Source organism: Thamnophis elegans, chromosome Z (assembly GCF_009769535.1).
Source record: "Thamnophis elegans isolate rThaEle1 chromosome Z, rThaEle1.pri, whole genome shotgun sequence".
In the NCBI taxonomy this organism is placed as follows: Eukaryota; Metazoa; Chordata; class Lepidosauria; order Squamata; family Colubridae; genus Thamnophis; species Thamnophis elegans.
In genome coordinates, this window is record NC_045558.1 from 115,514,319 (window position 1) to 115,541,134 (window position 26,816).

The window sequence follows — 26,816 nt, forward strand, 5'->3', positions numbered from 1 at the left end:
ATATCTCACAACCAAAGCAGCTGATTTTTCTGGCTATAATTTTTCTTCTGCATATTTGCTAGTAGGAAAAATAGCAGCCAACCAAGGCACTACAGGAAGAATTGGGGAGTGAGGAAAGACAATCTGGTTTCAGATAGTGGTTCTCATCTGTAGGCTGACTCTATATTGTATTATGTTGTAATCCAAACTGAAGTTAAAAAGTCACTGCAGATTCTTTCATTCCTTTCTCTTAAATAGACAATACATATGGACTTCCTATGCCATTTAACCAGCAAGGGGGCAAAAAATACATTGATGCCATCATTCTTTATTATATAATTTCAGCCTGGCACTAACTTGGTAAAAATGATAAGGTTAAAGCATTGCTAGCTGAGCAGAGTAGTCTAGTCCTGCTATATAATTTTGACAAATCGCCAGCACAATGCTGCCGTATCCTGTTTTTTTACGGAGATAACAGAATGAAAGCAGGCAAAGGTGACGAGAAAAGAAGGAACAGGATATGCCCAAATAGCATGAAATAAGCATCTTGTGGTTTCATCAGTACTGACAACCTGATTTTAACCTCTAAAACAATAGGTGACAAAGTATAATGGGTGTTATACTTTGTTGCTCTTATTGGGAAATCTCTACTATTTTTACATAGAGAAAATGAACGTGCCCATTTATCAGAATATTTAACATGTAGTTTTCCAGAATCAATCTTAAATTTCAGTAGCAAGAGTTCCATGATACAAGATTTAAGGCAAAAATACCTTAAATGCCAGTTGTAACTCAACCAATATATATTGTTCAGGAGCTGATTTTGTTTAACTGGGTTAATGTTAGTCTATTTACCTGATGAAGAGATCTTAGAAATTCCAGAATTAGCATCTCATTTTCTAAAATTTAAGTTGCTCTTATAAAGTTCCTTCTCAATTTTTTCCTTTTAGCCAATATAGCTTCAAAGGGTTAGGGTTCATAATAGAATCTTCAACCATACTTATGATTTCCAGAAGAAGCATGGTCCTTTACTTGTAAAAGATTCCAATTAGTTCCCGCCAGCATGTTAGTTTTCGCTGAACCACAATTCAAGTTCATAAATCTTACCCTTAGCAGCAATTCATTCAAATGTAGAGAGACAATAAAAGCTGTTAAAGTGAAAGTATTTTAAGACACCCCCCTGCTTCAGAATGAAATTTGATGGATACCTTAATAGACATATAAAGGAGCCATCCGGCATTAGGGATAACATAGCCACCATAAGCTGAAAAAATTCAAGAGATTTGAAGTAGTTCATTTCAGCCCCATTTTAAACATTTTTTTTTAAATCAAAAGCCCAAATCTGCCACTGGCCCAACTTTTTCAGCCTTTTTAAAAAAGTTCTGGATCTTAAGTATTTAAAATTCCCTTCTCCCCCTCCCTCACATATGAAGTGCATTTTTTGAATGTGGTGCCTTGCTCTTTTATTTTAAAGATATGTGACGCTTCAACTTCAGAAGCTGTGAACATCAGCAATGTCCATCTACCCTGAGATAACAAGAGACAAGACTTGATTAGCAGCAGATTAAATCCTCTTTCAAAATGTAGCTGTATGACACAAAATTCACATTCTAACATGGAAGGTTTAGGTCAATGTTTCCCTTTTCATAACACAGATCTACTTGCAACCTAGAAATTATTTAACCTTTACTCTCTTCCTTCAAGAATTTGTTTGACTCACTTTTCAGCTTAAGTTACATCACGTTCATGTTTTATCTTAGTTATCTTTTCAAAAGAGGATACAACCAAACTAACATATTGTATATATTAATAATAGGTGGGTTTTTTCTGATTCTTTTAAAAATCCAAATTGGTCTCCACATCTGTTTTTCAGTCTGGCTGGTTTTAACAAGGTGGATTTACAGATGCTGCAGGAGGACAATTTTGATCTTTAAATGAATCAGAAATTTATTTTAGTTGATATGTTAGTCACAATATCATCCTCTTCCCTTTCCAAATTTCTTTCTTTGGAGAAAGGAGTTTCCATTGCCACTTATATTCTTAGAAAGATATAAGATGATTTTTTTCTTATTTGACCATAAATTAAACTAAAATCCAAGTAGGTTGGTTTACTATATACTGAAAATTAGTTTTCAGTAAAGGTCACATAAAATACTTTAACCATTTTTTAAAATATTCTGTGCCTCGCTTACTAAAATAATATGAAGTAACTTGTGCTGCATAGAAAATAAGAGAAATTCCCCATTTCAAGGAGAACCTCTACACATAGCTTTTTAAAAGCCAAATTACCTTGATCTACATAAATGCAAAACAAAAAGGGCTACCAAATATTGAATGGTTTGCTTGATTTAGGTGTATTTTGAAGCTAAACCAAAAAACCTGATCTCAAGATCTGCCATAAAACACTAAAACAAATTCCACTTGAAAATCCATTTTACATTGAAAGTAGCATTACGCACAATTATTTGAGTGTTCAGATGTGGAAGATCATCAGGACCTGTAAGATCACATACTTTACCCCTATTTAGACAATAGTCTTACATGCATCAGGGTCTAATATAGTTCAGCAAGCTAAGGACTACGAGCCAAATTTAGGTATCTAAAAGAAATGCTAGCTCTCCCAGTTCCTAATTTTAAGCCAAGGGAAAACTTCAAAAGGATTGTAAAATATTTGCTAGAATGCTGTTTTGATCCTCAACCTGCCACTTCTGATTAGGTTCTCAAAAAGCACCCCCTCACCAAAAATTCTGACCATGGACCAACAGTTTAAAACTTACTTCTTCAGAGGAAGAATCAATCTCAGGATTCTATTTGTATCAAAAACCAATCAAATTAAAAAGCAAAATCTTCAAAATGGACCAATTCAGGAAGCCTCTGAAAGAAGGGAACCAAAATCTAGAAGCTGTAGTTAATGGACCAGTCAAGACAGTAACAAAGGGGAAAAGATAGCAGTGTTTGCCTATTATTGATTACTGCAATTGCAGCAGCCATATCAACGGAGTAGAAAGAGTACTTCCAAATTCATACAAAACTATAAAGCTTTGAAAAGCATTGCTCTGGTCAGGGTAAAATTGGAATGTGGTAGCAGAAAAAAGAATTCCAATCTGACCATAAACATTGTACACTCTGCCAAGAAAGAGATAGGAAACTGAGGTATGCTGCAAAAGAGTCGTGGCCCTAAAGTTGATGACATTAGCCAGGAATTGAAATCAGGACTCTTCAACTTCAATCCAAATCCAGTTTCAAGGCTCCTGATTATCCTGGCAGGAAAAGAAAAACTAAACTATGCAGCAGAGTTCAATATTCTGGTGTCTGACAAGCCCTTTTAAAAATCAGAAAGTATTGCACGGTGTCTGAAAGACACCTGGATAAAAAGTATCTAAGTAACTGCCTCTAAAAAGCAGAGAAGTTGCACTCAACTCCAACATCTTCTACCAAGAACATCTCTCTCTTCCCAGTGCCCATTTCATTTTCAATGCAAATTCAAAAAAGAGAAGCAACTAATCGGGTTCTTCCTACTATCATCAAAGCTACCTCAAGAACAGTTTTAACGTCATAAAGTCCTACAGCAAACAAAAGTAAGAGTTGGGGATGGGAATCTTCACTAGTACAGTGAATTATTTCTCTGATTCTACCTTATTAGTGATCAAGATTGTTTTTAACCAAATTATGTTTGCCTGTTGCAATTTGGAAGAATAGTTGAACTGCACAAACTGATCTAAGAACTTCAAGTGGTGGAAATTCATTACTTTAGACTCAGAAGTATACAAATCCTAGACAAGTTGATCCATGAATAATCAACCAATAGGAAACTACTATATTAACCCCACAGGGAAAAAATGCAGCCTCTTAAATAAATCATATCCAGAAGATGTCCTTTCTTATGTACGTCAGCCCTTGTAGAAGATCTTGAACAATGAGAACAGTGGTTCACACCTTATATGACACCCACTTCTCAGTCAGCACATTTTCTGTGGAAGGGGTGAATTCAAACATGATGTGGTCCTTCCTTTGGACAGGCTGAGTTGGCAATCCAATGAAGATCAGCCACTACTCCCCAATGAAGATAGAGTATACTGACCACCACCAGCACGTGCATAATCTGATGGCTGTTGAACCAATAGTCAAAACAGCCTGGCTTCCAGCGCTCAGGCACTCGCGAGATGTTGATGACGCCCCCAAGAAAGGCCAGACCGTCCATAATGAGGTATGAACGCAGAGAAGTGGGATGGCCAGTGCCTAATCCCACCCACCGCAAATAGAAGAAGAAGAAGCGGAACAGAGCCTGCCAGGCAAAGGCTCGTAAGCGCCGGACACTGGAACGAGCAGTCACTGCACAAAAGATACCATAGCTTGACAAGCCTGTGTAGGCGAGCAGGGCAATAGAACGAAGAAGTGGGCAGCAGGCCAGCGTGCAGTAGATGATTGGTAGAGCACCTGTGTGGAAAGAGACAGTCAGTCCACCAAGAAATTAAGGATAAAAACAATGGCAATCAGGTTACATGGCCAGTCACTACAGGTAGTCTCCAACCATAATGGAGCCTGAATTTTGTATGTCATAGTGGCCTAAAATCAATAAATTGACCAGATTCAATTTTACAATCTCTTTATAGCAATTATAAAGCAAATCAATGTAGAAGTTAGACGAATCACTTGGTTGAACCACATGGTCATTAAGCAAATCCAGCATATCCAGTGAGCATTGCTTGCTGTTTCCTGCTGGAAAATGGCAAAGAAGTTGCAAATTGTGATCATATGACAGCTGGATTTTCGCAACCAGTCACAAATGCTTGATTGTCAAATGCCTGAAATGCGATCATACGATCTCAAGAATGCGTGCAGGAGGCATAAATTTGATCATGGGTCATAACTTTTTTTTAAAGTCTATTGTAAACAGTTGTTAAGCAAGGACTTCATGTAGCACTCTCAAAATATTTCAGCTGTCCTCCAGATTCTCCCAGAACAAAGAGTCTTGTATTTACAACAATACCCCAAATAATCTTTACAGTGCAAGGATCATTCATGGAAAATATGTTTTTCATTGTTTTAAATTCAGTTGTTTTAAGTCAGCATGAGTATTTCCTTTCCAAGCATAACAGGAACTGCTCAATTCTACATGCCTCTTACCTCTTCTTCATTCTTTAGCTTTTACGCAAGATGACTTTGCCATCACATAAAGATTGGCTGTTCAGTACCCAAAGCCAACACAATTTGGCTCATATGTCCTCTATGCAATTTGCCCCTCTATACCACTTTCAGTCCTCCTGTGTTCTCAGCACACGCTGCAACTTTGTCCCCTTTTACTGCTCCAATCCAATAAGTCATCCATGGATCACAAGGGAGCGCTTTAACTCACCCAAAGTGTTGACCATGCATACCCCACACATATCCAGGGTGAGCAAGGTATGGTAAACAGCAGGGCCTCCCTCATGATTCATGAAGAGATGGTAAAGCACGCTGCCCAGCTGTGGAAAAATGCAAGCCAAATAGTGCACGACTCCCAGCCATGATTCTGAAAGTCGAGCCCATGGAATGGTCAGCGGCAGCACGAAGAGAAATCCCAGCAGAGGGATACCTGAAAGAAGAGGGGGGGAAGGAAAAAAAATATCTGAATTTTGATCATGTGACCACAGGAATTTTGTAAGGGTGGTAAATGAAAAACAATCATGTCACCTTTTTTGAGTGCCACTGTGACTTTGGTCACTAAATAAATGGCTGTAAGTTGAGGATTTACTCTGTGCATTAGCTATCCAGCTACCCAGGTTGTAGCATATAGCAGGGAAAGATCTCTGGAAGTGCTATCAGAATGGCATATGCCAGTGATTGCTAACCTTTTTCTAAAGGTGTGCCAAAACTGTATGTGCGCGTGCTAACGCATGTGCCCACCTACCTGCGCATGCACGAGCAACCCACCCCATGTGAGAAGGATTTTCACCCTCCCCAGGCTTGAGGCTTTCCTGAAGCCTGGGAAAAACCACATCCCCCAGCCTCCAGGGGGCTAGGTGAGGCTGTTTTCACCCTCCCTAGGCTTCAGGAAAGCCTCCGGAGTCTGGGGAGGGCAAAAAACAGGCCAACCGGAAGTTCGTTCCCAAATTTCCAGTTGGGCCGTTGGGCCTGTTTTTCGCCCTCTCTAGCCTCTGTCGGCTTTCCTGAAGCCTGGGGAGGGAGAAAACACCCTCCACCGGCACTCCAGAACTGAGTGTCAGGCATGCCTCCTTCAATATCCAAGAAAGAAAAACCTCAATTCCATGTTAATAGAGATAAAGTACTTTTACTAGATATGAAGTGAAAGCAGCTAAAACGAAAGCAAGATCTGAGCTAGAAAGGCAGGAACATATACATATCAAATGTTTATCCAGCACCTTCCCCCCAATTCCCCAAACCAGTGTCCAATTTACAACTCCCTAAGGTGTCATGTGGGGTGCATCTTCAAACAGCCTCATCAAGTTGGTATGTGAGACGGTTGGCCTTGACCAAGTCCAAACATCAGCCACCAGCATGCGCAGAAGATGGTGAAAACAAGACTCCTCAGTACAATATTATTTCCTTCCCCAATACCATGCGGCTGATAGTAAGCAAGCGTAGCAAAGCAGCCGTAAGCAAGTAACCAAAACAGAGGCTGACATCCGGCCCTCCTTCAAAAAGAGATATAATCCCTGCAGGAAAAGAGAGGAAAAACAATACAAAATAGCAATATAGCATATACATCTATTATAAAATCAAGGCTTATCAGGATAACTGGTGTACAACTTCCGCATAAGTCTTGGAGCTCTAACATGAGATTTGTCATCCCATTCAGGGAAGGGGGAAAATATTTCCAGGAGACCAAATACTGAATGTGACCCCTATGTTTTCTGGAGTCCAAGATTTCTTTAACTTCAAAATGTTGCTCTCCCTCAATAAGAAGAGGGACTGGAGGTAAAGGTTGAGGTGGATGAAAGGAAGAAGTAAGCTCTGGCTTCAACAGGTTCACATGAAACACAGGATAAATTCTGCTAAGGTTTTTCGGCAGGTCCAACTTCACGGATACCGGATTTATGACTTTTACAATGAGGAATGGATCTACGTACTTCGGCCCAAGTTCTTCAACTTTTGGGTGGTTTGCAGAAACTAGGTGGACAAAAACACACTATCCCCAACTTGGTACTCTTTCAGCTTAACCCCTCTCTTATCCGCTTGTCGTTTGTGAGCCTAGTGAGCCGCATCTAACGCTTTGCAGGTCATGGGCCAAAACTGCCAAAGTTGATCACTCCATTCAGACAAGGACAAAATTTGTGGTTTCTCCTGAGGCAATTCAGGAATTGGCACAAAGTCCTGACCAAACAAAACTTTAAAAGGGGTCATGCTGGTACTGCTACTGAATTATTGTACGCCACCTCTCCGTGTGGTAACAGTTCAGCCCAATTATCCTGTTGATAATTGATGAAACATTGGAGGTACTGCTCCAAAACCGAGTTAGTCTGTTCACAAGCCCCATTAGTCTGAGGATGGTGGGTGGAGCTTAGCCCATGGGCGAAGCCAATCAATTTCAGGAACTCTTTCCAAAAGAGGGAGGTGAATTGGACCCCCCTTTCCGAAATAATGCATTCAGGCACTCCATGCAACCTATATACATGTGAAATAAACAATTTAGCCAACGACTTCGCTGATGGGATCTTGGAACATGGCACAAAATGAACCTGTTTGGGAAACAGATCAGTGATAACCCAAATAATGGTATTCCCCAGACTTTCTGGTAACTCGACAATAAAGTCCATTGATATCTCTTTTCCATAGGGCCCCAGGAGGGGAAACACTTTGGAGGAGACCCTGGGGCTTCCCTGGTGGTCTTTTTGCAGCCACACAGATGGGACAACTGGCTATGTAGGACTCAATGTCTTTTTTCAATGAAGGCCACCAAAATTGCCTCTTAATCAGATGCAAAGTCTTTACAAATCCAAAATGGCCCTAAACATACAGTTTAGCTCCTACCTACGCCAGTCCATCTTTCATGGTGCATTCATCAGAATGTTCCTTGAACTAGTTCATCAGATTCAAGGCCGTCTTTGAGTTTGTTCATTAGGTCCGTAGTTACATACAAGTCTACTGGGCCTTGGCTCCTAGTAATCATTGGGGCAGCAATATTTCTAGCTGGGATGATCAGATGAACCATGCTCAGTTTAGAGCTGTTGTATTGGGGAAGCCTGGACAAGGCATCAGCCATAAAGTTCTTCCTCACCCCCCCCCCCCACTCCCGGGATGTATTTCAGGGTAAAATTGAATCGGTTGAAGTGTTGTGCCCAACGCACTTGTTTCGGTGACAGTTTTCACGGGGTCTTCAATGCTTCTAAATTTTTATGATCAGTCCATACTTCAAAAGGGTGTTTCGCCTCCTCCAGAAAATGTTGCCATGTCATCAAAGCCCATCTAACAGCAAAAGCTTCCTTCTCCCATATGGCCCATCTCCTTTCTGTCTCTGTAAGCTTACTTAAGGTGTAAGCACACAGTTGCAATTTACCGTCAGTGTTTGAAGTAATACTGCCCCCATCGCCACGTCACTGCATCAGCTGTACCACGAATGGTGCATCCATATCAGGGTGTTTCAAAACTGGCTCTGCTGCAAAGAGTCGCTTTAATTTTTCGAAAGCGGCTTGACACTCCATAGTCCAGTTCAAAGGCTTCCCCGGCCTAGGTTTTGCTTCTCCTTTAGATTTTAGAAGATTTGTAATGGGCAGAGCGATGTTAGCGAACAAGGGAATAAATTGACGATAGAAATTTGCAGGAGTGATAGAGGGGGAGGGGAAGTAGGGTAGAGGGGAATGTTGGAGGGGAGAAAGGAAAGTTGGAGGGGGGTGAAAGAAAGGGTGTATGGAGGGTTGAAGTGGTATATTGGGTTTGTATTTTGGGGGGGGGTATTGTTGACAAGAATGGCTGTGTTTATTGTTCAATGTTATACGGCCCCGGTTATGCACGGTATATATGTGACTGTATGAAATGAAAATGAAAATAAAACATATTTACAAGTTAGAAATTTGCAAATCCCAGAAAACTTTGAAATTGCTTGCAGGTGCGAGGATGCGCCTAATCAGTAGAGGGCTGGACTTTTGCTGGGTCCATCTTGATGCCTTTGTGGTAGATATGGTATCCCAGGTAATCGATCTTCTCCGGATGAAATTCACATTTAGACAATTTCGTATAAAGTTCAGCGACTCGGAGTTTCTTGAGGACTGAGCGGAACAAAGTCACGTGTTCCTCACGTGTTTCTGTGTAGATAAGGATGTCATCGAGATAGACTAACACGCACTTGTACAGGTGCTCATGCAAAACTTCATTTATTAATTGCATGAAAACTGCTGGCACCCCCTGCAGACCAAACGGGAGTACCCTGAACTGGAAGCATCCCAAAGGGCAGTTGAAAAGCAGTTTTCCACTCATCCCTTTCTTTGATTCTGACTCTGTAGTAGGCCTCCCTTAGGTCCAACTTGGTAAAATTCTTCCCCTTCCCCAAGTGGGCTAACATATCCTTCATGAGTGGTACTGGGTATACATTTTCCACACAAATTCCATTAAGGTTTTTGTACTTCACACATAAATGAAAGGAGCCATCTTTCTTTTATCTGAACAATACAGGTGCAGCCACTCGTGGCCTAGCTGGTTGTATGAAACCCCTTTTTAAGTTTTTGTCAATAAACTTTTGTAATTCCTCCATTTCACGTGGGGTCATCGAGTATATCTGGGGCTTAGGGAATTTCTCCCCTGAGATGATTTCAATGCTGCTAAGAGTAGCATGGGGGGGGGGTAGTTTGCTGGAGGCCTTTTCACTCAAAACCTCTTTGAGATCCCAATATTCTTTGGGGATTTTCTCTTCTCCTTTAATCTTTTTCTGCACTGCAGCAACTAGGTTCATTTTGGCATTGGCTATGTGGGACGTCCTCCCCTTCCCCTCAGGGGGTTTTGCGGAATAAATGCGCAACCACCCTTTCCCCAAATTCACGTAAGGGTTCCATTTCCGTAGCCACAGTAATCCCAGTATGAGGGGCCGATCCATCCCAGGTGTCATGATGAAACTCACGGTTTCTTGGTGATCCCCCATCCATATTTCTATTGGTTCAGTTACAAAATGGGTAGGGGCACCCCCAGCGATTGACCCATCCAACTGGCAAAAGGCAATGGGCCCTTTCAAAGTCCTCAGCCTTAAACCCATTTTCTCCACCACCCTCCGGGCTGATTACACATTGGATGCATCCAGAGTCTAAAAGCGCCAGCATCTTCCCCCTGGGCTCCAGTTGATGGTACTTTTAATTCTACTGGGATGGTCATGGGGCCCGGCTGGAGACTCACCGAGTAGTCATCATCTGAATCATTTTCACTATCTCCTGTGGAAGAGGAGGGTTCCTTCTCTTCCTGGCCTGGAGGAAGGACATCAGCACCTTCCATGCCTTCCAGGACAATTTCACAACGTCTCTCTAGCTGCCAACCAGGTTCCTCCCTACCAGCCGGGGTCAGCATATGCATAAACAGCTCAAGAAACTCCTGTGTGTACTCAACCTCAGACCTCCCCCACCCCCATGGGTTAAGGGTTTCATCCTACTTTTCGCCTTTTGATTTGGAGGGGTCATCAAAACGTTTCCTCAGGGCAGTCATAAACTCCTTGTAATCCCTCAGCAGGGGGGGGAATCATCATTACACAAGGCTATCATCCAGGCAGCCGCTTTGCCTCCCAAAGCCATAGTAACACTTCTTACTTTGGCAACTTCTACTGAGAAAACTTCCCCATACTCTTCCATGTAATCCCAAACTTGCAGTAACACCCCCCCCTCCCAGTTCTTTGGGATCTCCTCTGTAGTTCACTCCTTGGGGGAGGTCGAACTGCTGCTGTTGTGGCTGGGGTCCCGCCTTCTTGCCCAGGTCCGGGAGCTGATCCCAGGGACGTTTCAGGGCTAACCAGGTCTTCTGCTCCCCCCTCAGCCTGCTCAGCTAATCCACTCTCCCTTTCAGTGAGACTTACACGGGCATGCCAAGCCTCCTGAAGAAGGTGTAAAGCATGGGTCATCATGAGATCCTCTCTTTCCGCTGCCTGCCAATCATCTTCTGGTTTTCGGCTGGTAGTGACTCTTGCCATTCTCTTCTCCTGCTTGTTTCAGGGGTTAGACATTTGGGTGCTCCCCCCATGGAAGCTTTTAATTCTGGGATGGGTGTGAAGTGAGATCTTGCTTAATGTCAGGCACACCTCCTTCAATATCCAAGAAAGAAAAACCTCAACTTCATGTTAATAGAGATAAAGTACTTTTACTAGATATGAGGTGAAAGCAGCTAAAAGGAAAGCAAGATCTGAGCCAGAAAGGCAGGAACATATACATATCAAACGTTTACCCAGCACCCTCCACCCCAATTCCCCAAACCAGTGTCCAATCTGCAACTCCCTAAGGTGTCATGTGGGGTGCATCTTCAAACAGCCTGATCAAGTTGGTATGTGAGACGGTTGGCCTTGACCAGTCCAAACATCAGCCATCAGCATGCGCAGAAGATGGTGAGAAGAAGACTCCTCCAGTACAATATTATTTCCTTCCCCAATACCATGCAGCTGGTAGTAAGCAAGCGTAACAAAGCAGCCATAAGCAAGTAACCAAAACAGAGGCTGACACTGAGGGCTGCTGAGGGCTGCAGTGCCAGACAATATGACTGTGGCACGCATACCATAGGTTCACCATCACGGACATATGCAGTCTACTTTCCTTGAAACTCTCAGAGCAGAGAGATTCAGACATTACATTATTTCATGTCCCTCCGTACAGAATTTTACATGACTTCCCAATTCTGAAACCATTTCCCCATATTTCTTCCTGCAATCACCTGAATAGCTCCTAACGTTAATGCACTGTACTAACTTGCACTAAGATGCAAATGTACCCGAGTCAAATTGTTAGTAGAGGCTTTGATCCCTACAGAATAGCATCTTATCTCAATAAGGACAGAACTGTTCATACAATGCTTTTTTTGCTGTCCAATGTAACCAGTAAAACTCATGTGGCATTCTTTGATATTTTCTTTTTCCTTCAAAGAAAATAATTCACAAATATGAGGAATCTTCACACTTGTTCGATACCAATTCATCATTCTCAAGGATATAATATTGTTGTAATCTGTCATCCAGCCATGATAATTCCTAAAAATTATTCTAAGGGAAAAAACATTGTATGTTCCTATTACTACCTGACTCCCCTGAAAATAAGATCCCGGATAATAAGCCTAATCAGGCTTTTGGGTGCATGTGCTAAAATAAGGCCTCCCCTGAAAATAAGCCCTCCCCGAAAATATTGCAATATAGCAGCAGCCATGAGGTGACCATGCTTGCCGCCTCGTGCAACTCAAAAATAATAAGACCTCCCCGAAAATAAGGCCAACTGGCTTATTTCAGGGATCAAAAGAAAATAAGACTCAGTCTTATTTTTGGGGAAACACAGGTATATTCTGGAATAGATTTCCTTTCACTCCAAACCCAATGAATTTCATCCATTTCTGATTGGCACGTGTATATGCTTGACCTTAACCTCTTTTGTCTCATCTCCTGTTTCCCCAGAGGTTGCAGCTTTACACAAACAGATTAGGTCCCTTTGAGCCCAATTACTGCGCTAAAGCCAGATCTCAATTAGGAAGATGATAAACATTCCCCCCCTCACACACACACAGATCTTGAAGTTCATTAAGGGCCAGCCATTCTCCTTGTGTCAGGCCCAAGAGAAGATTCTACAAGTGATGGAGTCAACAAGTAAAACTCAGGTGGCCTGCCACTAAGACTAGAGGTAGTGTCACAAAATGAGGCATCAGGCAGAAAGTTTATGGCCAAGCATATTTTGCTAACAGGATTTCTGTGGCTTTAACAGCAGTATGAAAAACAATGTTAATTAGTAAGTCATTATCCTTCCCCCCCCCCAAATGTAGTTTTTTCAGCTTTCTCCAACATATATCAAGAGCACTGGGCCGTAGTCAGGAGATAAAAATACAAAAAAGGGTAGGAATAGATTTATTTAACTTACCTGCTGCCCATCTCTCGCCATAAGCAACTCTAGTCAGTTTATAGTCATTCAATTAAAATGCAGTATAAAAATTAATTAATTAAATTTAAATTTAAAATTCAGTTGAAGTAAAATTGACCACGGCAGAGGCAAGGAGCAAAGGGATGGAGGAGTAATGTTTAAGAAGAAAACCTTGAATCTCTTAAAACATCCCAAGAGTGCTACTTCCATCATGAAAGGCTCAGCAAGAACCAACAACCTTGGTAGAGCAGGTTACTTTGTCTTGATAATGCAAAGAGAAAACTCCACTTTTTAAATCTGGCCAAAGCTCCACCCAGAAAAGGACAGGCAAACATTTTACTCCAAGCCTTTAAATTCAATACTCTTTAAACCAGTGGTTCTTGTCCTGTGGTTTACAGACCCCTTGAGGGCTGCAATGTCATTAGAGGGGCTTGAAAAAATGTTATGATTTAAATCTTGGGTCTGTGGCCTTCGTCCGCCACAAAAAGTACTGTATTTTTCGGAGTATAAGGCGCACCGGAGTATAAGACGCACCAAGATTTTGAAGAGGCAATTTTTTTAAAGTAGGTAGGTAGGTAGGTAGAGGGTTAGAGAGGGAAAGAAAGAGAGAGAAATACAGTAGGTAGGTAGGGAGAGAGAGAGAGAGAGAGAGAGTAGGTAGGTAGGTAGATAAAGGGAGAGAGAAAGAGAAGTAGAGAAATACAGTACTGTGTTTCCCTAAAAATACGACCTGTCCTGAAACTAATGCCTTGCCACATTTTTCACGTGGGCAAAAATATAAGCCCCCCCCAAAGTAAGCCCCCTGCACAACCCGCCCTTCGGCCAGGCAGAGCACCGCTCACTGACCTAGCGGTATCCTAAAGGCGCCCAGCTGCAGGAGCAGGGGAGGAAGGCGCTCACATTGCTTGGCATCTTCAGGATACCACTAGGTTGGGGAGTGGCATTCTGCCTGGCTGGAGGGGAGAATTGTCAGGCAGCTGCTCCCTTACGAACTGGCTCCCGAAGAGCAGGGCACGTGAGCACCTGTTCTGCCCCTGCCGTGCTCCGAGCATAATTTCTTCTCCGGCTTCCAAACTCCAAAACTTGGCTGCTGAGTCTTCCAGCAGCGACCGCTCTAGGAGTGCGCTCTATGGTTGTGGGCTGGCTGCTGGAAGACAGACGCTCACCTATGAATGTTGCTCAGCCCATCTGGAGAGGGTGTTTGCCGGGCAGCTGCTCATGAGCATGGTCACCTCATGGCTGCTTCGCCCCTGAGGCTGTGCCCGGTTCTTCGGGAACCAGTTCGCAAGGGAGCAGCTGCCCGGCACCCCAATACAATAAGCCCTCCCCCTATAATAAGGCCAAGGCCATATTTCGTGGGGCAAAAGAAAATAAGAACCTGTCTTATTTTTGGGAAAACACGGTAGGTAGGTAGGTAGGGAGAGGGTGCAGGTAGGTAGATAGAGAGAAATAGAAAGAGATAGAGAAATACAGTAGATAGGTAGGGGGAGATAGAGAGTAGGTAGGTAGGTGGAGAGAGAGAGAGAGAGATAAAGAGAGAGAAATATAGTAGGTAGAGAGAAAGAGAGAGAGAGAGAGTAGGTAGGTAGGTAGGTAGATATTTCCAGGTGTATTTATCCATGTGCTGAACAAAGAAATCACTGACAATCTGCAGCACCTAAGACTTTGTTTCTACTGGCACAGCACTTGATCAATCTAATTCTCCAATCAATTTAAGTAAAGAGCTTTCCGAAAGGGAAAAAAAAACTTTTTGCACTCTGCCAACCTCCCAAAAATGGCCTCTTTCTGTGAAAATGGGACCATTTTTTTAAAAAAGGCATGAATAGCCTGGGGGGAGGCTTGCAGAGTGCTCCTGGGGGGGGTCAAAAACGAGCAAAAACAGCCCGTTTTTTGTAAAAAAAAAATGCATGCATAGCCTTATGGGGGCTTATAGAGTGTTGCTGGGGGCTTGGGGGGGGGGGACAGTCCATGTTTTGTTCATTTCTGCACTCCCCAGACCCAGGAGCTCTCTGAATGAAAGCCTCCATAAGGCTATGCATGGCCATTTTGGTGAAGGGGCGGGGCTTCAGGAGGCAAAAAATGCTGTATTCGATGTATAAGATGCACCCAGATTTTCAGCCTCTTTTTGAGGAGAAACGGTGTGTCTTATACTCTGAAAAATATGGTATTTAAATAGGGTCCATGGTGAAGAAAAGATTGAGAATCACTGGTCTAAACTAACAGTTCCCCAAACCTGGGCTCTCCTACTACCCCAATAATACAAAGCAGCATGGTTCCACCACAAAACTGCGAAGCCCTTATCCACGCCGACATACGTGCAGAGGGCAAATCCGCGCTGTTTGAAGCGCTAAGGAAAAACGCGACACTCCCGCGATGACATAATCGCGGAGGGCAAATCTGCGCCTTCCGAAGCACTCAGCACCCTAACCCTAACCCTAAACCTAACCCTAACCTAAACCTAAACCTAACCCTAAAGCAAACCCCTAAACCTAATCCTAACCCTTACCTTAATTTAAATCGGCTTTCTGCCGCCGCACTGTTTTAAAGCGCCCTTCTGTCGCCGCGCTGTTGTCACGGCGGTGATGACGCGTGGTGATGACGTTGCGGCTTTAGCGACGCGGTTTTATCACTGCTATTTTGACGAGCGCGGTTTTGTCGTGCCACGAAGCAGCACATCTCTGACTGTGACAATTGGAACCACAGGCAACCACATCTTCCAGGTTAACAAAAATTAACGTAACTTTTCCTGCCTGACCTAAACCCTGGAATTTGGATATTTTACACCCAAAGGATGTACAAGTAGTCCTCGACTTACAAAAAATCATTTAGTGATCATTTGAAGTTATAATGGCACTGAAAAAGGTGACTTATCACCATTTTTCACACTTACGACCATTGCAGTATCCCCATGGTCACATGATCAAAATTCAGACACTTGGCAACTGGCTCACATTTATGACGTTTGCAATGTCCTAGGGTTATGGGATTCCCTTTTGCAAACTTCTGATAAGCAAAGTCAATGGAGAAGTCGCATTCACTTCACAACCATGTTGCTAACTTAAAAACTCTAGTGATTCACTTCACAACTCTGCCAAGAAAGTTCATAAAATGGGGCAAAACTCACTTAACAAATGCCTCATTTAGCAACAGAAATTTTGGTCTCAATTGTAGTCATAAGTCAAGGACTACCTGTATCTTCCTAACAAAGTATGTGTTCTATTAATTACCTTTAAGAATGTTCCTACTAATAGGGAGGATTATGGGCTTGGAATCTAAAACTTTGCATTTAAGGATCAAAGAAATGATGATGATTATAAAATCAAGTCACTGAAGCTAATACCAGATATTTCAGTGAACAGATATCTAAGTGTTTTTTTCACTTTAGTTCTCACTGGTTCCTAGAAACTCCATCGGATGGGATGACAGCCTCAAGGACAACAGGGATGGTGTGTCAGCAGATAAATTGCAACTGTACATTTTGCTGACAGCAGAAATTTGGTACCCAAGCTCTAACTGTATAGCAGCAAATGCCTCCAAAATGCAGCCAAACCAATTAAACAAGCTATGCAGCAACTTAGTTTCTGGAGGAGGATGTTTTTACTTTAGAAGAAAATATACCAAGTTCCTGTCATTTCTTTCACATTCCCACCGAGGAACCTGATTTTTAACCTAAAGAAGAAAGGCAACAAAACCTGAATTCAAACATCTAAACTTTCAAGTGCTAAGAAACTTGAAAGAAGCTGAAAATAGCTTTTAGAAATTCGGCGGGGAAATTAGATTTAAAAATTGGGTGGGTCTGTGCAAGGTAATAGTTGAAATTGTATGTGAACGTCTTAACTACACCATAGATTTAGGCTGAGAATGCAAAATTTAATGCACTTAAATGAGAAGTTTCTACCTCTTTGCTGTAGTCTAAAATTTCAGTTATATACCAGAAGTGGGAGAGGGAAGGATGCAAATCCACAGTTAGCCATAAAGCACAGTGATGGCCTTGGGAAGGCACAAGGTACATATAAACCTAACAACCTGAAGAATGTACAGAATGTTAGAGGATAGGAAGCAAATGGCCTTCAACTCCATCCAATGCCCGGGCTCAAGAAAAGGCAGCTAACTGGAGTTTTCCAATTGTATCTTATCTTTCCATTCAGTGCCTCTCTTGATATTTCTCTTTCTTGCTGCACAGATCCTGACTTTGCTTGCTTCCCTCAAGGTTGCATCACTGATGGGACTTCGAACTCAGAGGCATCATGGCAATATAATACTAATCAATAATAATGATACTCCCCAAGCTGCACAATTTTGGGCAAGGGAAAATATATATGCTGCACCATGCTACTATTTGAGTTTTCCTGGAAAAGGAATAAAGGGGGGGGGATTCCCCTGCTTTTCACCCACCGTCACCCTTTGTCATGAATAAATACACCTTCCCTTTACACCAAATATCTTCCTGGCTACAAGACAAACCTCACTTATTTCTATGGGTTGTCATTTATATATGCAGCACATGCAGCACATAGGAGCAAGCTGAGCATGCTTGCTGAGGTGGATGAGGCATACATAAATCATTTTAAAATTTCTTTAGGGGTTAAACAGAAAGCTAACCACTCTCTCATGAGCACTAGAAGAGAATAAAACTTCCATTCTTCCTCCAGCGAACTTGTAAGCAAAAATAGATTTCCCAAAGGTAAGGGAAAATAGTGTGGCTATGCCACAATAGAGTTTGAGTGCAGGCCGAACAACTGAAGGCTATGTGCAGGATACACAGGACTCTGTTACAGGCTGATGATGATCTAGATTTTCATTGAAGGAGGAGCAGAAAGAAGAGATAATGATGAAAGCAATAATAAACGTGTTGTGTGTGATGTAAATGCAGGTGTACATATACAGTATATAAACATGTGCAAAAGGCGTTATGCGAGGTATTTTGTGCTTAAACACCCAAAACACTTTTGAAGAGTTCAAATCAGCTTCTCCTTGCCACCTACATAGTCAGCTGCTAAAGTGTAAACCACTCAGATCAAAAACTACTATTTCAGCATATCTGGGATAGGATGTATCTTCCTTCCCACGGGACCTGTGACGTGGATCCTCTGGCTGGAAAGAAGAAGGAGGGAGGGAGGGAGGAAGGAAGGAAGAGAAAAGAGCTGAGCCTATAATAGGATCACCATTAGCTATTTGGAAAGAAGGAGATAGAAAGATAAATAGAAGGTGGATAATTGTTTCATATCTTTGGAGTATTTCAAGATGAGCTCAGGAAAAGAGTACAGGGCTTAGTGTTAAATCTTCCATGTGGTGGGACAAAGTTAAAAGTAATTATGGTTCCAAAGTCACAAAGAATTGAAAATAATTGTCATAATTTGGGGTTCTCAAAAGATTTAGAGCAGGTGTCCCCAAACTTGGCAACTTTAAGACTTGTGGGCTTCAACTCTCAGAATTCTCCAGTCAGCAGAGCTGGCTGGAGAATTCTGGGAGTTGAAGTCCACAAGTCTTAAAGTTGCCAAGTTTGAAGACCTCTGATTTAGAGTCTTGACAATGTAATCTGATGAGCTGTTTCTGCAAGCTGCAAAAAGGGTGGTAACGAAAAAGGATTCTTTGTCCCCAATTATTTTTTTAAAGGATATTTCACAAAATCTGCACTGAATAAATATATCAATGGTTTTAGCTAACTCCAGAATGGTACCCTCCAAATGTCTTAATTTGTAAGGAAATTCCAATGCAACAGATCTGGAGTATCCTAAACAGCTTATTACAAACCAAGATATCGACACTCGGCTTCAAATAGGAATGGACATATTCACCTTCCACTTGCTTTTTTCAAGCTGTTCATGCCAACTCCTTGAAGATCCACTGTCCCAGGCAAATTGCAGAATTTTGGCTACACGGAGCAAGATAATTCAGAGTATGCTTTTTGCAGTCTCCAATTTCCGGCGGCCAGTGGGTAACTTTTCCCAAGAAGGCCTTCTCTGTGACAGCACCACAATTATGGAACTCCATTTGTAAGCATATTTGCCTGGCACAATCGCCTTTCAGATACCAGGCACAGTTGATCCTGTTCTCTTCAGCCTTAAACAGCAATTAATATTGATCTTCTCTCTTTTTTTTAGCTACTGTTGACCCATTTACTATATTTGTTCTTAGAATATATTATTTAATTTTCTAGGCTGAGTGAATCTATCTTATTCATTCGGGATGTTTTTCAAATATTTGTGAGCCATCAAAAGGCAGTTTTAAAACTTTTAAATAATAATGAAATCAGGTTTTACCACCCCCATAAAATCCTGGCTGAATCCCAAACCTCAATTCTCTATCTGTGAAAGAAGAATCAAAACTCTCTTCACTACGCAAAGGATTCAGAATTGCAGCACACGGCAATGGATACATTGGTTCACCTCTATTTGGACAGAATCCTCCAAGCCAAAAGGAAGGAAGGATGAGTACATACAATCGTCTTTTAGTCACTTGCAGCATTTAAGAGAAGGGGAAGTCCAGGTCCAGGTCCTCTTCTTACGTCATGGCCACATGATATCACTTAATTTCTCCAAGCATAGACTCATCAAATCACGAGGCATATCCAGTCTCTGACTCTGACTTCAAAAATCAGCACGAGCTCATTGAAAAACTGACATGGTTAGTATGATAGGTAGAGAACCAAGCCCCTGTTATGACCTGTGGACTTCAACTCTCATAACTTTTGAGCCAGCACAGCTCAAGAATTCTGGGAATTGAAGTCCACAAGTCATAAAGGGGCCATAGATCCCCACCTCTGTGATAGATGAATGTTTTACGGAATTAGACTCTGCAGCCACCTTGCTCTATAGAATCTTTTCAACAATCTTCCTACACTTGGATGTTCCCCACATGTGTGCATTTCCATTCCCAGAATTCTTAGCAATGCTATACTGCCCGTGGAATTCTGGGACATTGCCTCAACCCAACAGCCAAAGATAAGCAATCCTCCTCTAGTTTGACCAGGGATTTTACTGTTCCCAACTAAAGAAGTAAAGGAATAATTCTGGGTATTTTAATCTGTGAAATATGCTCTGGCACTTTGGGCTTGGAGTTTTCTGGAAGAGCTACCTGTTAAGGTGGTTACTGGGTATATTATGTAACTGACTTCAAAATATCCAAGTCACAACATCTGCCACACACACATACACTCTAGCTCATACCTGTGCTTCAGTACTTTGTTTCACAAATCTTAGAAATTAAAGCTTTTAAGCAAAACAAGAGAGTCAAGACCCAGTAGTATCCATGACTTTTTGCTGAAGAGTTTATACCATATAACACCTCCTGTGGCTATTATACAGTATGTGGCTGCGGAAATTAGAATGACCTTTAGACAAGAGTAAAGCAATAGAGAAGGTGCTGCCGTATCTGGCCAATGGGATTTTTGCAGCTCAAATATGGTAATCATATCCTGTCCTCATCCTTCAGTATCGGGTAAAGAATATGAAATACTTAAACAAGGTTTCTTCTCCAATTCAGAAGCAAGCCCTTCTATGTTGTTTATAAACTATAATTTCTTCTCACCTCCCAGTAGGACTCCTCAATTCTACAAAAGATGAAAGCTAAACTAGACTGAACTGGAAAGAAAGATCACCTTTGACAGATTAAAGTCCTATATATTGAGCTGTACAACAAGCCAATTAGATGACTTAATAGCTGGAACAAGAACAGTCCAGAGGTCATCTAGTCCAATCTGCTCCTTGGGGTAGGATCTATAGTCAGCATAGGAGAAAAAAAAACCCAAATCAAAATAAACCACAATGATCTAAGAATAGCATGGCTTATTCCAACTGCCAGTGGCTTTATAAAACATCAAACAGAATCTACTCCTGCTCATTATATGATATTCTTTAACCCCAAAATTACAGCTGTGCAGGGCACAGTGCTAGTCAAAATCAAGCAAAAGTCCCCCACAAGCTATCACTAATAGAAGAACTAGTAAATATTCCCACAGGCAAAGGCAGTGTAGCTTAGAGAATTGCCAAAGGACAAATAATAGATGAGTAACATTTACAAGTTCTAGTTCTAAGCTTCTCAGAAGTTTGGGATGAGTCATCATTTAGATCAGATCAACACTTACCTTAAGTCCTGTTTTTACCCCACCCTTGTTTCTTCCTTTTGCATTCTTGAGCCACAACCCTAAGAAGTGACACTGCCAAACCAACCCCAGGCATCTGGTACACGACACTCCCTGGAGATCTCCACCCTTGTAACGCTAATATAATCAATAGCGTCCATAAGTCAGTTTTCCTGGGAAGTGAATATAGACAAGTATGCAAACACAGAGACTTAGTTTCACTTGACTCAACAGTTGTCATGGCTCAGGGATCTATCTGAGCCTTAGCTTTTTTGCTGGAAGAATTCGATTTGCAAAACAAGTTGCTGCAATTAATTTGCAGTCACTGGATTTCTACCTTAGCATTGCTATTGCTCCTTCCTATCTCTCTCCCTCACCCTCCCGCTTCTTTAGGATCATCTCCACCTGTGAGGGACTACAACTCCCAAAACTCTCAGCCTCCTTTTGGCCATGCTGGCTAAAATTCCACAAGTTAGGCCATCCCCCAAGCAATTTGGAGATGCAAATTGTTTCTGAGGGATGGAATAAGCCGGATGAGAAGGCTGCATGTCCACCATTATCCAGCATGCCTGAGAGATCCCCCTTTCCAGAATCCTTTGCAATATGCACAGATTCCTTAGCAAATGGACTGGCGTTAGCTTGACAAAGAAAACAATGTAGAAGGAGGTCTCTCTATTTAGGAACTTTTTTCCTTCTTATTAGAAGGAAGAAAACTAAGTAACTAAGTATCTTCTCTGTGGGATAGTGATTCATTAAAAAACATGTACCAACACACCCACCCTCAGGGCTCCATATCTCCAGAACAGAGCTTCTCAACCTTAGCTCTTTTAAGAAGGATGTCCTTCAGCTCCCAGAAGTCCCCTTCTCTGGGAGTTGAAGTCCACCGTCTTAAAGCAGCTAAGGTTGAGTAATACTGTTCCCGAGGACACTGCCCAGGGTGTTGTCTGAGAACTTTGGAAGTTCTACATATATTGTTCAAAGTTATCTACCCAGCAAATGCTTACTGTTGTTTCTTATCAATACCATTCAACACGCTCAGGCAACTACAACTGCTCCTCTGTTCTCTTGTTTTTCCCTGCCCTCATTTGACATCAATGGAGTGAAAACAATTCCCTTTCTCATTACGATGCTCTTGTTGTGCTCTTGTTGACCGGCTCAGGCACATCAAAGAAAAGCTTACTATTTAAGGAGGATGCTTTTAGAGCATTTGAAATGCCATTTTCCCAAAAGACTGCAGGGTGACCAGCTTCCTACATTCTGGTTTGTTGAACATTTCTGATGACCAAGACACACTTGAAAAATTTACTTTGGGATTGGTGGGGAGGATAGCATCGACTCAAGTAAATCCAAATAGGTCCATTTAAATAAAGTGTATATAGGGAAGAAAAGAACACTCTGGAAACAGTTTCAGGATTCAGCCTCAACCCACAGAGTCTTACGGTGCTAAATAATATGCACCATCTAGGTTGTAGATATAATAGAAGGAGAGCTGGTTAGTGTATGGTGACCATAAAATCAGGAGCTTGGCAGAACACACATTTTTAAGCATGTATTGCAGCTCACAAGTGCTTATGCCTTTTGGTATATTTTGTAAGGTGGAAAAGGTCCTATCACATTCTTGATTTCTTTGACACAAGTAGATGGGAAGCTTTTGCAACTCCAATCTTGTAAAACATCTAAGAGGAATTGTGGTGGCCACAGAAGACAAACATCTCTTAATACATGACAAATAACTCTCAATTAATTCAACAAATGAATGAACCCATACTATTCTTACAAAAATTGAGAACCTTTAAGCCAATTTTTCCCAAGGTGGCATTGTCTAAATCAATGTCTCTCAACCTCAGCAACTTTACAATGTGTGGATTTGAAATCCCAGAATTGAAGTCCACCCACCTTAAAGCTTCTGAGGTTGAGAAATACTGTTTTGCTCCAAGTGATCTGGTAGGGTAAGGAGCACAAAGGAACGATAGTCTCCATCTTGGAAGGGAGCCAGAATGGGGAAAGCTATTTGCACAAGAAAACAGTTTAAGAAAGGAAGTGTTCTACTTCCTTCTTTCCCCACAACAAGCAACTTCCCTGAGCACCTTGCTTGATTAGGCATAAGAGGTCAGGAAGGGCTGCACTTGTTGGTCAACTGACAAGAACAGTTAGCAAAAGGAAATTTGCAAGGTCCTAAGAAAATTTGTTACAATTAGTTTTACTCCCTTTATTATTCCGGACTAATGGACTTGCTCACAGTGGAAACATGGCTCTTCTTATTTTCTCACAGCAAGTAATGAAACAACAAAAAAGGCATTCATCTCTTATAAAAACTTAGCTCACTGGCTGCTGTTTAAAAAAAACTGCAGAAGTTCAGTTCTTGAAGGCACCTCTCTTAATTTGTTTATTTTATTCCATATTATTTTATTCATTGATTAGATTTCTGTCTAACAAATATATCTAATTTCCTGCTTTTTCCCAAGGAATTTAGGGTAGGTACACAAGCATCCAATGTTTCTCATTACAGACTATGGCAAACAGGTTGGGCTGACAGGAAATGACCAATTTTAAATGATCGGGGAGCTTTTGTCTTTGAAGACAATTAGAACCCGATTTCACAATTCCAACAGCTTAAATACTGCCCTGTATAAATGTGATATATTGATAGGCTGCTTCTTTTCCATAATGAAAAGCAAAATCATATATACATGTTCCCCAGACAATTCCTAAAGGATGGTGGCTGCATCCCTTGGGAATATAGGTATTATTTCTTTACATGCTCAAGTTAAAAGATAGACTTTGAAATTGGATCACAACTTTTGTAGTAAGAAGGGCCAAGTATTTGAGAATAATATGAGAATGCATCTAAAAATAGCTTACACAAATCTTTTAAGATACATTGATTTTAGTTTTTACAGAATTAGCTGTAGACTTCTGCCTGCATGGTTTTCTTTCCAACATTAGAACCTTTTTAAAAATGTAAGAGTAAAACATACCGTTCCATTCAGTGTACTTTGGATGCAGCAAACAAAATCTAAATATACGTTGCTTCCTTAAACAATAAAGTCCAATGTTTGGTGAATCATTCTACATAAAGTTTGTGTGTTTGTGGAGGTTACATAAATTACATTAAAAATATGTATAATTTATGTAGATATGTAGTTAAATATACACCCTTTCCCAATTGGTTCATAAAATAAAGGGCTTTCAGGAACAGATACCAGCATTTCCTTGAACACAGCACTTGATTAAGCACCAGGATAAATTATATATTGCAAACCATGGCTTTCCTTCAACAGTAAACAAATGCAATAGAATAACTAAAATGCAAGCAACACTTCAAATATCACCACAACAGAGTTTTCATAAACATCAGGAATACGGAGTTGAAGCTAGTTTACAAAGATGTTATAAGAATTTATGAAACTTTCGCCACAACATCCCTGGAATTCTCAAAGAATGAGAAAGGATGTTTTAGATACTTATGCCTATTTTTTTCCAATCGACAACCCAAAACATTAATTTGTGATCCACCAATGCAAACCTATGTTCATGAGGATCCTTGCTTTTATTATTGCAAGTTGACAGCAAGTACAGGAAAGGTACCAAAGCAGTGATACAAATGATCCTGCTAGAAAGGTAGAAACACCTTCTCTACTCAAGTGAAGGAGCAGGAGAGTTCTGGGCAGTAGATCTGCTTCATCAATCTGCTTACATCAGATTGCAAAGTAGTGCAGACTATTGAATATATGTCATGCTTTGCAAAGTCAGAATTTTTCATTGGCAGTCGTTATTTATTTATCTGACTTTCTGAGTATAGATAGGAGAGGCCAACTTTGCTTCAGTATCATCAACATGTCACAAAACGATCCACATAGCTATGTAGTTATGGGGGGGGGGATGATGATGAGGACTAGCCACTTTCTTTGCTTCCTTGAACTTAGAGGAATTTTAAAGCCACCCATTCCTATTCAATGATAAATGGGCATACTGCAACCCTCTAAATACTGCTAAGAACAACTCCTCTCGTTGATCAGAGTTGGGTTTAGCAACATTTAAATTATCTCTTAGGCTCTTTCGTCAGGGATAAAAACTACAGAATTAAGCCCAGGACAGGGTGCATACTAAAATGTCACAGATCAAGGGTCAAGAAGGCACAAGAGGTGAGAATGAATCCACACAAAAGTTGTCGGGGATTGAACCCAAGGTCTTAACTATACAAAGTGCAAGCTTAGTCCTTCTCAGGCGTTTGCTCGCTCAATCCAAACTAAGACTCCCATAGCAAACTTGCTGGGAGAAGGCAAGGTACTGCTACAACCGAACAACTCTATGCCCATGCTTCCCTGCATAACTTTGCCCCAAGTCTGGCAAACTTGTCTTCTTTGCCATCTTGTAGGAGAAATCCCTCATTTGTCAACAAGAGGGAGGGGGGAAGGGGCACAATCCAAAGTTGAAAAAAAGTCCAGATAAAAACATATCTGTTTGCAAAGAAGAAGCGGGTAGGTACCTCAACTCCCGAAGGTGGTTGTGTGTCTGAGGATGCGGTGCAGGAAAGCTAAGTGATTCCACGGGTATTATTACTATTGGGCTGCACTGGGCTGCCATATAGTGATGTTCAATATTTGAGCTGGGCTGAACTATATAGATTTAGGACGGGGAAAAAGCAGAAGGGGGTTGGTTCCAAGTCTTTTACGGGTGGGAAATAACATATCCAGGCCCTGAAAGAATGAGATCGGGAGGCTGGCTCCGAGGGATGGCCGGCGTCTGAAAAATCACTGCCGCCACGGGAGCCGTGCAAAGACACGGGACCGGCTAAAGCTGCGGGCGGGCGGGGAAGCCTCCGCGATGCCCCACGCAATCCCCGAGTTCTCTGAGTGGGCAGAAGCGCGGGTGGCGGCCAGGGTGATCGCGGAGACCGGCCCTGCAGGGGATCGAAGCCCGGAAGCTGGGAGGGGGTTGGTGAGAAGGTAAGGGGAAGCAAGCGTGGGGTTCGAAGGACAATCTGCCGCATCTCACCGTGGGTATAGATGTTGCCCAGCTCGTTGTGCAAATAGAAGAGGCTGCGGAGACAGCCGGACCCGGAGCTAGCCGGCCGGTAGCCCGTTAGCACGAAGCGGTTGAATTGCAAATGAGGGGGGGAGCTGGCCCAGTCCAGGAGCCGGGCTCCCCCCAGGAAAGCCATGGCCGGGCTCCCCCCCCAGGGTCAGCTACTGCCGGGGTTCTGCATCCTTCCAGCTCCCCTTCCTCCTGCTTCTGCCGTTGCTGATGGGGCCGCTGCAGGCGGGGACTCTTCCTTGGGCTTCCCCCCCGCTCCTTTTTCCCCTCCGCAGCCTGAGCTCACAATTCTGCCCCGCCCACCGATCTCATTAACATAATAGATGCGGGGTGTCTCCCGCCGCCTTTGCCCGCGTTTCTCGCAGGCCACGCTTGCCCTGCCCTTCTTCGTTTGCATCCTCTTAGGCAAGCCGCGCCCACTACCCTTCGCCTCGTTTGCATAATCTCTGCACCGCAGTTCGATACGCACGCTTGTCCAAAACCAGGGTTCTCTGCGTTGCGTAATACTATAGGATGTAGGGATGCAAACCACACCCATTCTATTTTGGGAGCCTATCAACTCTCCAGGAGAAAACTATAGCATTCTATTATTAGCATAACCAAAGGCCCTCCTCGCATCAGGGCTCGCTGTTAATAAGCGTCAGCTTTTTGCATAAGCATTGAGACACGCCCGTCGTCTCCTTCCAGGGAGGGCTGTGATT

General features: G+C 42.2%; 1 protein-coding gene across 2 annotated transcripts; it reads right to left on the bottom strand.

Moving 5' to 3' along the window:
* Window positions 1–796: 796 nt before the first annotated feature.
* Window positions 797–26,330, bottom strand: PAQR4 (progestin and adipoQ receptor family member 4). Of its 2 annotated transcripts, XM_032234985.1 has the most exons (4): window positions 26,077–26,330; window positions 5,336–5,554; window positions 4,260–4,416; window positions 797–4,055 (listed from the first exon to the last, which is right to left on the bottom strand). In XM_032234985.1, exons 1-4 carry the CDS (start codon window positions 26,240–26,242, stop codon window positions 3,968–3,970), a joined length of 630 nt encoding a protein of 209 aa, XP_032090876.1. In that variant the 5' UTR covers window positions 26,243–26,330; the 3' UTR covers window positions 797–3,967. The 2 variants fall into 2 exon arrangements, with proteins under 2 accessions (XP_032090876.1, XP_032090877.1); XM_032234986.1 differs by having other exon boundaries at window positions 797–4,416.
* Between the last annotated feature and the right edge of the window lie 486 nt (window positions 26,331–26,816).